The sequence below is a fragment of the Dipteris shenzhenensis genome, chromosome 20 (genome assembly GCF_047967505.1).
Source record: "Dipteris shenzhenensis isolate YYH24624 ecotype China chromosome 20, Dip_SZ_1.0, whole genome shotgun sequence".
Classification (NCBI taxonomy): Eukaryota; Viridiplantae; Streptophyta; class Polypodiopsida; order Gleicheniales; family Dipteridaceae; genus Dipteris; species Dipteris shenzhenensis.
In genome coordinates, this window is record NC_141615.1 from 46,918,573 (window position 1) to 46,932,265 (window position 13,693).

At 43.4% G+C, this 13,693-nt stretch overlaps 1 protein-coding gene across 1 annotated transcript in view; it reads left to right on the forward strand.

Moving 5' to 3' along the window:
* The window catches only part of LOC147889756 (FAD/NAD(P)-binding oxidoreductase family protein), a 62,760-nt gene that overhangs the window by 3,857 nt on the left and 45,210 nt on the right, over positions 1-13,693 (forward strand). The window contains exons 3-4 of the mRNA XM_087391309.1: positions 8,109-8,235; positions 12,100-12,161. Coding sequence (XP_087247435.1) covers positions 8,109-8,235; positions 12,100-12,161 — 189 coding nt within the window. The remainder of the gene's footprint in view (positions 1-8,108; positions 8,236-12,099; positions 12,162-13,693) is intronic.

Below are 13,693 nucleotides of genomic sequence, written 5' to 3' on the forward strand. Positions count from 1 at the left end.
ATCCTAACCATTTATGTGTTCACTTGCTAATAGTAGAGAGTGCTGCCCTTTTGGAGGCAGCTCACAAAGGGTCTTTGAAACTTGGATTCTTGGAGTGTTGAAGATGACTTCAACAAGTTGGAGTTTGAAGAGGAAGACAAGCTCAGGGGGCTCACCTTCATTGCAATGCCTTCCTCGAAAGGAGTACATGGGAAGAGTTTATCTTCATTGTCAATGGCTGTGATCCTTGGCGAGAGAATGAGTTCTCTAGGGTGCCAGGGAGTCTCGATTTCTCTTTTGGGTAGTGTCGGCGGCGGATAGAAAGGACAAATTTTTCCTAGGCGACGGGGCCATGCACAGGGGGGTTCAAGATGAATTTTGCTCAGCATGATGATGTGGGCTATTCTCCCATTGTATTACATCTTGAACTGCCACGGCGTGGGCTCCTTCAAAAAGTTGTGGGGGTTTCGGATGCCATGTTCCAGCTCCAACAAAGCCATTGCACAGATCAAGCGAGTGGAGGTTACCCCTCCATAGGATCGATGGGCCAGTTGGAGAGTGAGTTTCATTTAGCAAAGCAGCACAGTGCTCTAGGTCCTTCGAAACAGTGATTCTTTCCTAGGCAGAATTCTCAGGCAGAGGAAGGCCTTGGTATCATTGATCCAAAGATATTGAGTAGAGCCATGTTGGGCAAACTTTTTGTTAGGAGTTTGGCTCTAGGCTTTGAATGTTGGAAGCTCATGCTATGGTAGGGGCTTCGTGCATGGGTCGACAGTGGCTAGGGTCCCACCGTCTACTTGTATGGCATCCTGGTTTTCAGCATATTCTTGACAAGTTTTTGAAGTTCTTTGAGCTAATTCTTTCTACATCAATGTCAAGAAGATTGAGCTCTTTTGTACCAACAAGCTTGAATATTTGGGACATGTCATTTATCACAAGGCATCTCAGTTGATCCCAAAAGATTGAGGTAATTTTCGCCTACTTCAAGGAATGTTCAAGACGTACGCTCTTTTGTCGGCTTGGCAAAATTTCATCTATCAGTTCTCTAAGATTACAGCACCTATATCCAAACTTTTGAAAAATACAGCAACTTTTCAGTGGCTTCCAGAGACAGGGTATAGTTTCCAACAGCTTGAGCACCCAATACAACACCGGTTATGGCTATTGCTGACCCAAATCTTACATTTGAGGTAATGACCGACACTTCCAACATAGTTACTAGAGCAGTTTTGATGCAAAAGGCAGAGGTTTTGCTTCTGACAGCCATAAACATTCTGATATCTAGTCAGATACCCGAATTATGATAGGGTTCCTTGCCGTTGTTGATGCTTACTGCACGTGCAAACATTATCTCATGGTGGGAGCTGACTCTGTGGTGAAAATGGATGATCTCTCGTTGAAGTATATAACTTTAATCAGCAGTTAAGAATGCTCGAGAAGCATTCTGGGTAGAATTTCTGGCCAACTTCCATATGGCCGTTCAGCACATTCCAGGATTACGCAATGTGGTTGCTGATGCTCTTAGCGAATCAGCATCAACAGCAGATGAAACAGTACTTGAGATGAGGAGTGACCTACAGGAATTGGGGAAGGAATATTTGTGTGTGTGTGTGTGTGCGCACGCGGGGGGGGGGAGGAAGGGGCTTTCGATGCAAAAACTGTGCTGCAAGGGGGAGGGCTGAGGGGTGGGACAGGGTTAGATGCAGCTGAGAGGGGCTGAGGGGAGTGGTTGAGAAAGAAAATTTATTACTGACTACGAAAGACTGGAGGGTCTAGGAGACTAAAAGAACTAGATACAATGAAAGCATCATGTTGTCGTTGTGCGAGAGAGAGAAAACCCAAATAAGGGACAACAAGAAGAAGTTCTTGGTCATCTACCGATCCATTAGCTATCCATTTGAGTGACTAGACCTATGTATGCTATGTGTGGGGCCATCTCCACCGGGCAACTAAGGAGAGACAAAGTGAGCTCGTATAGTGGCTCTAAATCCACTGAGGGCATGGATCATTGCTGTCCCTGTCCCTCCCTCCCTCTTGTGTAGTCTACAGTCTTAATGTGACTGTCTACATGGGTTCGAGTTTGTCGAGTTATCTATTTTGGGTCTCTTCTATGCCAGGTCCCTTGTTGGTCTGGTTCATGTCATCAGAGAAAAAGTCTGTGATCTCCTCTTACTGGGCTAGGATTCCCTCATGTTCACTTCTCTGTGCTCGCATGAGCTGACCTCTATGTCTCTTGGCCTCAAGTAGGAAAATGGCCACACGTCGCTAGGAACTCTCTCAGTGGGCCAAAACCACTACTACATAGGCAGTGATGTCATCCACGGATCTCATAGTACATAGGGCATCTGAATGCAAAATGCTCCTATGTCTGTATCTTATGCATATCACTTAGAGGGCAAATCCACCTCTCACGTGGCCCCTCTGTCTATTCTGTCTCAACCCATAGCCTATAAAAAGAACCAAGGAACTTCCCAATCGATGTCCTCCATGCATGTGGGAGATGGATGTAAGTGTAGCCTAGTGGTTCGGTAAACCCCTCCTCTTAGATCCGCAAGCAATGATCTCTATAGAAGTTGAGTTCTACCAAAGCTCAGAAGGCGCTAGCCAAGTCCTATTGTGTGAAGCTGTAACAAATCCTCTTTGATGACTTGATTTACCTCTTAACGAAGAGCAGAATGGATGGAGCTCGGCTATACTAGGATACTAGGGCTATGGCAGTCTATCCATATGTAATCCCCAGCGTGCAAACCATCTGCATGTTCGGGCATACCAACTCCATAGATCCCCTTTTGCCTCCTGTGCGATAGATGAAGTAAAGGTCATCCATGGCAATCTCTGCCATCGAGATGTGGTGGTGCCAAAGTCTTTGACTTTATGGAGATAAGTGATAGCTGAAGGACTGCATCAAGTTGTAGAGGAGTAACCCCTAACTCTGCTTGTACAATATGATGTGTGCAATGCACTCAATACTTAGCCCCTCATGATCTTTGACTCGGTCATTGTGTGTCATGACAAGAGAAATTACTAATTTGTGATTAGTAGACATTAAAACATTATTATATATTATACACCAATGGTGTAACATGTATTTGTATTTATGATGGACACCGACCGATTTGTTATGACAGTGGATCATCTCAATAGATAGGACTAGTCGAGCTGGAGCCACTGCTTCAGACAGCATTGAATTTGGACATGTGATACTTATTCTATTAATAAAAATGTGCACACATGTGTCTAGGTCCTAGGGGCAATAGGAAGGGAAGGGTGCATTAAGGTGCATTGAATGGTAGATGCATGGGTCATAGGCTAAGGGTAGGTGTAAATGGGAAGATGGAACTTGAGTTCATGGGTCATTGAATGGTAGATGCATGGGTCATAGGCTAAGGGTAGGTGTAAATGGGAAGATGGAACTTGAGTGATCTCAAGGGACATTAATGAAAGGGTATCACCCTTTCATTGTGAATCTCACGAAGCATTCTTCATTCACCTTGCATTCATCTGCCATCTCTCACCCCCCTTGCATGTAGGTTGACAATAGAAACAAGTACTCTCACGAGGGCGCTCTTCCCCATTGGAGGGCCAATCGGCATTCAAATTCTGCATGCATTGCATACATTTGCATTCTTGAGAAGGCTGGTTCTTCACATTTGGTATCAGAGCTTTGACAATCCACGGCTGGGACAGAAAGAGGAGCAGGAGCGAGCACGAGGCAAGACGCAAGCATGCGGGACAGCAGCCAACACAAACGGGAACCACACGAGAAGGCGGCGCACAGAGGAGAGTGCAGCAGAAGGCACGCTTGCGGAGAACCTGACGAAAGGCAACACGACCGAAACCCTCGTACGTAAGCCCGAAGTACTTTGCGCGAAATAGTTCCATTGGACGGAACCTGTGTGTGAAGGCAGAGGGCAGCAGAATGCAGGAAAACAGACACAGCAAGCTGTGAATTTGGTCTCTTGAACGGAAGGAAATCAGGGCTGAGAGGCTTCGAAATTTGGAGGAAGAGCTGAATCTGAAACTCCTGAGGTAAGGGCTTTCTCTTATTTTTATTGGTCTTTGGACGGGGAACAAGGTGTCCTAACAGGGTGACTCCCCCCCGTGCAAATAGACCCTTAAAACCCTTAAACTATGGGAAAAAGAGACCCCCCTGTTCTCCCCAACGGAAAGTCAGATCGGAACAAGATTTTAAGGGGGTGATCCACCCACCAAGCACCCCCTATAACAGTATCTAGAGCTCCAAACCACTCAAAATAAGTAGCCCAAACAGAGCGCACCAGTTTACAGTAGAAATACAAGAAGAAAAGCCTAAAACAGAACGAAGAAGAGCTCATTTGAAGTGGTTTTTCGACACAAGCAAAGCGGGAGTTGGATAAGTACCACCAACTCTACAACACTTGACTTTTGCTGTAAAATAAACCCCTTTTCTGAAATTACAGCAAGTCATTCTCTCTCTTGTATTACTAAAAGGAAAGAATGGAAGGAGAAGGGATATTTAATAATGAACTTGTCCTTTTTCCTCCACTACCAAAAGGAGATAGGGAGACAACACCATCACCTCCTCCTCAAGAGGATGATGTAGATGAGAGTTACACACATATTGAGTATGATAACCCATGTATAGAATTACCTTCATCTCTCCTTCAAGAATCTCTGGATAGGGAGTTTTCCTTTAGAAATGAAGGGAGAAATGAGTACATCTAAGAACAAGGCGCTGAGTTCATGCCTTTAACTCAAAATCCCGTACACATGGATTATAATCCAAGTGCAAGAGGAAGAAAGGAGTCTCCCGTTGATAAGTTGGTTTCTTAGCTTAGCCATATATGATTGAACAGTCCATTATGACAAAATTTGGGACTAAGAGAGTGTTGGATTTTGGAGATGAAGATTTAGGTACCCCCTCGAAGAGAGCCAAATTTCAATCTCGAGAGAGAATAGAATTCCCAAAGTATGATGGAGCAAGAGAGGCGGATAAAATCCTCAATTGGATTCGCCATTTTGAGCTATATTGTGCCCATCAAGATAAGACCGACCACGAGAAGCTTACTCTTACCACACTACATCTACAGAAGGATGCTTTGATGTGGTGGTCCTTGTCACAAATGGGAAAAGAGCCTATTCTTCAATGGTCCAAACTTGTAGAGCAGCTTAAGGCCACTTTCATGCCTCCGAGGCATGAAGAAGAATCGGCCTTCCGCTGGGAAAGGTTCAAGCAAGTCGAAAACGAGAGTAACACTGAATTTACAGCTAGGTTCTAGAGACTCTCTTTAGAGTTACATGAGAAGAGCGAGGATGATAGAAGGAAGAAGTATTTAGCAACCCTAACCCCGAAAGTGAGGTATGAGGTTGAAATGTTCAACCCAACCACCTTGAAAGGCCTCACTAAATTGGCTGAGATTGCTGAGAGGAATTGAATCCTCGTAAACCCTTCAACAAAGGAAAGGAGAAAGCTATTGTACAAAATGTTAACAGCCAATCACGTCCTGGATGGATACCATTTCCTTCCATGACTGACTATGAGAAGAAAAAGCTAATTAAGGAGGGTAAATGTTTCGGATGTAAGAAACATAAGCTGGGGCATCCATGGCATAAATGTCCTATTCTATTAGCCAAAATCGCCAAAACGAATTCTGTAAAAGGGAAAGGCAAAGCATCCAAGCAGGAGGGTGAGGCTTCTACCTCCTCATCCCAAGACTCTACGGTGAACATAGAACCAAGAGTAAATGCTATCCATTTAGCCAACACTGGCGTATGGATGTGTGAACTGAATAGAGAGTAGGCATATTCATTGTAGAGTATGGATAGCGAATAAATATTTTTCTGCTCCGTGTACAGCGTCTGATAGGATGAACAGGGCTTAGAAGAGTTGGAAAAAGAGATTGAAGGTCTATAGTTTCTACAGACTAAGTAGCTCTCCATCGCAAAATCAGCTATAGCCAAGGTCTACCTAGTTCAATGAAACATTTGGGTGAGAGAATCGTTTTAATACTGACCAGTTTGTTGAGAATATGTTTCAGCTTATTGAGTAGGTTACTATAAAGAGATTTCAGCAGCTTGGTATTCAGAAGAGAATTCTGAGTATGAAGAGATATTGAAGAGGCACTGCAGTGGTACTTCTACATTTTGAATATTCAGCATCAAGAGGAACAAAAACTTGAAGATTGGATTTAAGTTCCGATTCAGAAGAGATCATGTGCTACCAAGAGAAGACTATTTGCAGATTATGAAGGGGAGATGCAAATGCAGAAGTAAAAGAGAAGCGTACGCAAGAGAAAGAGACAAGAGAGGATCCAGAAGAGGACTTTTGCCCATTCAAGCAAGAGGGACTGTCATGACAAGAAAAATCACTAATCCGTGATTAGTAGACATTAAAACATTATTATATATTATACGGTGTAACATGTATTTGTATTTATGATGGACACCGACCGATTTGTTATGATGGTGGATCATCTCAGTAGATAGGACTAGTCGAGCTGGAGCCATTGCTTAACATCAAATTTGGACATGTGATACTTACTCTATTAATAAAAATGTGCACACACGTGTCTAGGTCCTAGGGGCAATAGGAAGGGAAGGGTGCATTAAGGTGCATTGAATGGTAGATGCATGGGTCATAGGCTAAGGGTAGGTGTAAATGGGAAGATGGAACTTGAGGAACTTGAGTGATCTCAAGGGACATTAATGAAAGGGTATCACCCTTTCGTTGTGAATCTCACGTAGCATTTTTCATTCACCCTTGGAATTATTACTAAACTGAATGTTTAGTAGTTCTTCCTCATTCTAATGGATAAAGTTTCTCTTCTTCCTATAGATCAGACTTTGATATTCTCATTTGGTGTCTGCTGTAGTCGGAAGGTGATGCATGGACTCGAGTCTGAGTTGATGGCACAAGGCCTTACACTCATCATTGTACAAGGTATTGCAGGAGATTGATCCAATATTAGATGGTTGGGTGGATCTAGTGGTGTGAGTGAAGGATTGGATGGCGGCATCTTGTAGGGAACAAATGATAAGGCTGGCTCTATCCTCTAGTAGGGGGATATCATTGAGATCCTCAAGCATAGTAGAGACGCGAGTGGCATGGGCGGGGGCTAGTGTGTGGGCAAAGTGAATCCCTTGGAAAGTGGTGTTAGGGGGTGGGATGAAGGAATATGAAGTTTATGATTCATAAAGACGCCTTGTGATCACACAAGATTTGATGTGAATAAAAGCTAGGGGCTTGCAATTGCAACTTACATGTCTACCTTGTGAGCAAGTTTATGTTGTAGATGGTGATAGTCGCCAAGAAAGGAAACTCGAGTCTTTGACTAAGAGATTTAATAGAATTATAGCTTGCCTTGTGATGGATAAAAGCGATGAGAGGTTCTATGATTGTAGCTTTCCACCATGTCAGCAAAAAATAAAGGCATGTGTTTAATGAACCCTATTTGTGAGTGATTCACTTAACTAGTTATTCGATGTCATTGATCCAACTATATGAAATTCAGCATTGTGTGAGTAATTTAAATATATGACTATGCAAGGTGAAGGCCTATGCTTGTGATTAATAGGTCGAGGGAATAATCAAGCTCATTTTTGCTCATCAATAGGTCCAACAAAGAAACTGCATGGTAGTGGGAGTGGGATGGATAAGCGAAATAATAGGTATGTATGATTAGTGTAGGAGGGCTAAGGCGAGGTGCGGATTGTGCAAGGAGGAGGGAGTGACTTAGAGGGGCTGAGGTGGAGGCACAAGCAACACAGGTGGGTTGGGAAAGCTGGCAAGGGGCTGAAGGGTAGAACTGAATAATAAAATGTCTAGCATAGCCTTCAAAGATCTAATGGAAGATTAAATTGAAATTAAAATATGCACACTCATAATGAGAGAGAAAGAGAGAGAGAGAGAGAGAAAGAAAGAAAGAAAATTTGTTAAAGCCTTTGGAAGACCAATGGGTCTCTGAGACTGTGAGAATCCTGATACAAACAAACTGTGAGGGTGGAGCTACTAAACGAGCATCCACACCAATGTAAAATGCAAAAAGCTACTGCTAAGTACTACATAGTCATGTCAAAGAGAGAGAGAGAGAGAGAGAGAGAGAGAGAGAGAGAGAGATTATCTGAGTTCATTTGATGTTGGTGGTTTGTAGAGAAAGCTTTTGGATATAATAAGACCTTGTTGGATAAGTAGCATGGATGAAGTAAATGGTATGTGGCATCTCACAGAGAATGGGAAATTTCGAGGAGCTTTTGATATGGTAATTATTGCACACAATGGTATGTATCGGTAACTCTTTAACCTCTTCCACTGATTCTTAAAGCAAACACAAAGATAAAAGACATCAAGTCTCATGTGCCTTTATTGTATAAGGAATTAAGGACCATGTTATTACGGAAGTGGTGCATTTACTTATCACATTTTATGCTAGAGTTGTGCATGAGGCACAACTTTTGAACTAGAGAAGTTAATAATGGGTGCCGATTGTGCTGTTGATGAGGGCCAGTCAATTCCATATGTGTGTTTTCAATTGTTCCTTTCTTCTCAAAGCATTTAGGGTGTGCTTGAAATGGAAAAGCTTGCCTCAGGTCTCTTCTTTATAAGAACTATTCGCACTTTCCTATAGTTTAATCATTGCAAGCTCAATTCATCCTGCAATATTGTAAGAAAAGAAATGGGGCAAGTGTAGAAAGGAGGGAAAGATAGAAAGTGAGACAAGGAATGTGCAGGAGAAGCATGGGTGAAAGGAGTGAGAAAGAGAGAGAGTTCGGAGAGAGTGAAAAAGAGAGATGTTGAAGCTCAAAGGGGAGTGGGAAGTATGTAGGGTTGCCAACATTTCGTTGTCATGCACATGGTAGGTGAGCTCTTTGTCATCAAACTTTTAACGTTCAAAAGCATATAAATATTTCTAACACCCCCTGCAATGGCAATATCCAATGTACAAGGTAAACGTCAACCACCAAATGAATTTAAGTTTAAACCTTTGCGAAAAGCCTCAAACTTTGGACAAGGTAATGCTTTGGTGAAGAGGTCTGCCACATTCTGAAGAGCCCACATCAAGCTTACGACCAAACCATGCTTGATAAGGTGTCATGACCTTAAGAGACTTCGTGGGAGGTTATGGGCCCACCACGCTTCCATTGCGCCACTCTAATATCATGCCAACTCCCAAAAGGGAGCCACGCATCAGCCTCGGGTGCAGGGTCCGAATTTTGCCAGATAGCCAGCCTAGAGCGTACATAGTCCCCCAAAAAGTACCGGGAGGGATGACTCTGGAGGGTCTTCAAGGCTCAATGTATCTAGGGTACCTTTACACACACAATTGCATATGGGACTATTCCCTCCAATTGACACGTGTCGAACAACGCGCTCCCCTTGCTCCAATTTAGGCTTTGGAGGCTCGAACTTGATTGTGGGCAGGGATTGGGACCCCGCACCCGAGGCTGACACATGGCTCCCTTTACACCGGAGGCTTTCATGGGTACCAAAAATGCCGAGGCACTTAGATTGAAAGGCAATATCGATGGCAAGGCTATTCATATGTTAGTGGACAATAGGAGTATTTACAATTTTATCAACACCCAAAACTTATAGAAAGTGAAACTTACAGCTCAATAAGGGAGAAGATGGAAGCCTATTGAGTGCATCTATGAAATCAATCTCGTGCTTGGTAGTCAATGACCACCTTTAAATGAAAAAGTTCTTCCATGTCTCAGTGTGAGGAATGGATGCTCTAAGCACCAACTTACTTAGCAAGGCTTTGCAGTGAATGTCAAGATCGATGATGCTAGGCCACCTCAATGTCTAGGGAAGATGATGGTTCTCCAGGCCACCCTAGCCCTCGTGTCATTATGCTATCAACAAGTTTCAGATCAATATTTTGAGCTGACCACTTCATGTTGGGAGAAGCACCAAGAAGATGCAAAGTAACCATGGTGTCGCTAATATAAGTTGCACTAGGGTTGTGGATGTGAAGTCTAGGATGGTGGAATTTCAATGGAGCAATGTTCTCTTCATGTGCACCATCATTGGAGCAAATTGTTGGGTCAGGGTCACACCCATGCTATGTGGCATCCCAAATATCTAGTCATGGCGTCACTATGTGTCTATTTGAGTAACCCTTGAAAGGATGAAATGATAGTAACCCCTATCATATCCCAATGTGTTATGAAGAAAGCTATAGTGATGTCGTCATCACTTGAGCACTTGCCTTATGGCAAACCAAAGAGTGCCGTCATGAGCTTGTGTGTCATGAAGGTTCCACCTGAGCATATCCTTTGGCTACTAATGTAGCCTTGTTCTTGTCCAATGGCCCATCAGACTTGTACTTCACTTTGATCCATTGGTTCCTATGACCTTCCTCTTTGGAGACCTAGCCATTGTATGATTTCAAAGTATGGATTCCATTTCAACCTTCATGGCTTTCTCTTGGCCTAGTTCTCCCTCGGCTTCATCAAATGTCTTCGGCTCTTGAATGTTTATTGGAGTAAAGTCTACCAATGGTCTTCCTAATAATAGCTAAAATTAGGGTCATCTTCTAATGCACTAGACTCTTCCAGGGTCCCCATTTGCCGTTGAGAAAGTCTCTTCAGTCTTTGTTGTAACTGCTCTTCAAAACATAGTGGCTTGACCTTTACTTCCTCAACATCTATTCGATCAACTGAGTGAGTGCTCTGGAGGTTTATAAGTGTCTCAATGTTGGATTTTGTTTGGTACACTGAGCATGTCTTCTTGCCCATCTTGCAAGAAGCTCCCATTGTGACTTTTGTTATCTTGATCTTGTATAGACTGTTGTTTGACACTCCACATGTAACTACTTTCCTCTTCTATGAAAAACATTTGCACCCTGATAGTCAAATTCTACCTTCATTCCACTTTCAGTAATAGCATGAATAGAGAGAAGATTCTTGCATATTTTTTGAACTAAGAGCACGTCAGTTGTACCGTGGTCTCACCTTTTTCCATGATGAAAGGAACATTGCCTATTCCCTCCACTAGGCACTTTGAGTTGTCACCCACTGTGATTGAAGATTCGGATACACTAGTTTGAGTGAACTGTACCACTCCCACTAGGTGGTGATGTGTCAGGTGCCACCATTGTCAACATACTAGCTGTTTACAGAGGGCTGTTAAGGATATCTTCTAATAGTCTGGCAACATGGCTGTTGCTCTTGGTCTCCTCCTTGGGCTTCTCATTGCTATCCTTGTCGGCTACTTTCTTCTTGCACTCATGCAAGAAGCCATTGCAAGTGCTACAAATGACCCAACAAAGTTTGAGTTGACTACAACACATTAATGGTAAACTGAAATACAGCATCTTGGAGCAATGCCTTCCTTCAACTTATTTGAACAGATCACGAGAGTATTAACTTTGGCTGTGTTACCATTATGGAGGTGAGGGCCTACTTGTGAAGTAACGCCATGCAGCGGAATATAATCAATCTCTCCCTGATCTTTCACTGTTGGTGCAGACACACTAAACCCACGCTCAGAAATCTGAAGCAAAGGATAGTGAAGCAGAACTCAGAATATGTTAATCTACAGATATAGGATAAATTGTTCAGAGAAGAGCCACAAACATCCACCAAGGTGCTGGGGAAATTTTAGTCAGGACAAACTGAAATACTGAGAACTTTAGGGAGCTATGAAGCTCACACTCTTTCCCGCGTTGCCTATGACCGGGCTTCAATGGGATCAGTGGGAGTGTGCCAATGCCTCCTGGAGGGGCTGGATACCCGTCCCTGTCTGAGCTGAATGAACTCAACCTACTGCAGGCCGACCAGGTCTGGGCTCTGCCTATCTGCCTGCCGCTCCCTGCCAGACCTACAAATAGGTGCTGGCCCGGTCTGCAAAGTCTGCTGCAATCCTGCAAGCTTTTGCCACTGTGTCGTTGTCATCTGTACCTCCTCCCATCTTGCCACAGCCCTAACAGTGGGCATACACTAGCTCTACAGCCCAGGTCGCTGTCCACAGAAACTTACAGGCAAACAAAAGTGGCTAGGTTAATCACTTGATTCTTTTTTGGTGTATGATGGTTGTCTCTGCTCTAGTCTTAAGACCAAGCAGCTTCATGATGTGTGCTTAGAAGTTAATGCGCTTTTGAAGGCTTCTTTGATGGTTTTTATCAACTTTGTCTATTTCAGGGAAATGTGCAAATCGCTTACTTGGCCCAGTTGGTGTTCCTCATATTGCCAAGCAGATGAAGGTATCTCTTTTCTCTTTTACTACATATATTGTTGGGATCTTGAAAGAACTTTCTGAAAAAAATCCCCTTGATCCAACAGGCCTCAGTTTGAGTGCTTAGATTGAGAGTTTCAAACCCACATTATCATGCATAAGGGAGACAGTTTCACAGTGGAAATAGGTGGAAACTAGTGAATCGGGACAAGAATGAAACAATGGTGCAAATATAGCAGCAAGCCCATTTATGCATGGGGATTAGACCCAATCAACTTTTAGGCTATTTAATCAAACAGAAAACCAGAACCTTGCAGTCTCACAGCTGACTACATCTGGAAAAGAAGCTTCAGAGAAGAGGTACAGTAATGAACAGTAGAGCTGTCAAAGCATCTTGCTGGGCATTGTTTATATCCATCAGGTCTAAGAGATTCGATCTGTAATATACCAAGGAGGAAGGATTGACATGTTGGAAATATGAAGGCAATGATCAATGTTAGGTTAGTAATAAGGCCAGGGGCACTTTTTCCCTCATTATTGAGTTCCCCTCCCCCGCTTAACAACAGTTAATGGGTGAGTTAGTTGTTTTTAAAACGCCCTAGGGTTTTATCCCTTGGAAGTTTTTCATGTCTACTTTTCATTCTCAATACAATAGTTTAGCGAGTTGTTGCTGCTCCACCTTTGAGCACCTTGCTTCCTTTTCTCACAAATTGGTATCACAGCAGGCTGCCCCTCCTCCCCCGTACCTCCCCCACCCTTGGGAAGCACTGTTGTTGTGAGAAAACCCTCAATTTTTCTGTGAGAAACTCTTCTGGACAACTCAGTTTCAGTTGGCCACCTTGTTTTGGCGTTGGAAGAGCTCCTGGAGTTGCTCTGCATTGGCTGCCCCTGATTTTGCGAAAACTGCCTTCGCAGATGTTCACTCACCATTTAACTCACTCTAGGGCAGCCAGTCAGCGTATAGTGCATGTGTTTGGTGCATGCTGATTGGATACACTGTGTTAGTGTAGCCACATAGGATGGGGCTGAAGCACTGGCTTTTGTGAGAAGCCACCGAGAAGCTTCTTCCTCCTCACCTCCACACCTTCGCACCTTCTCAGTGAGCATTTGACATACTTGGGGTTCATTTTGTATCTGCAGTTAGTTTTTGCAGATTCAGTTGTATCCTATTATTCTAGCGAGGGTTGGTATTTTTATTGTAGCAATTTACGCATGTGCATCTATCCCTATGTGTGTATGGAGGGCACTGCAGTAGTGTAGCAGGCATCCCGTTCTCATTTTTCTTTCAAAAAGAACACCATCTATGTATTAAAGCAACCAAAAGCAAAACCCTCTTTTATTCACTGCTGATGCCTCAATCAGAAGGGCTGATTGTGAACTCGATTGCAGAACAACTGATTGTGAGTACACTTGTCACATGCTGGCTTTATTCGCACAATCCCATATGAAGCATCTATGACAAAAAGCAAACCCAAAAATTCCCACATAAAGCTGACATTCAATCCTTCCGAGAACCGCTGGTGCAAAAGATCACAAGCTGAATAGCAGCACCTTGTAACA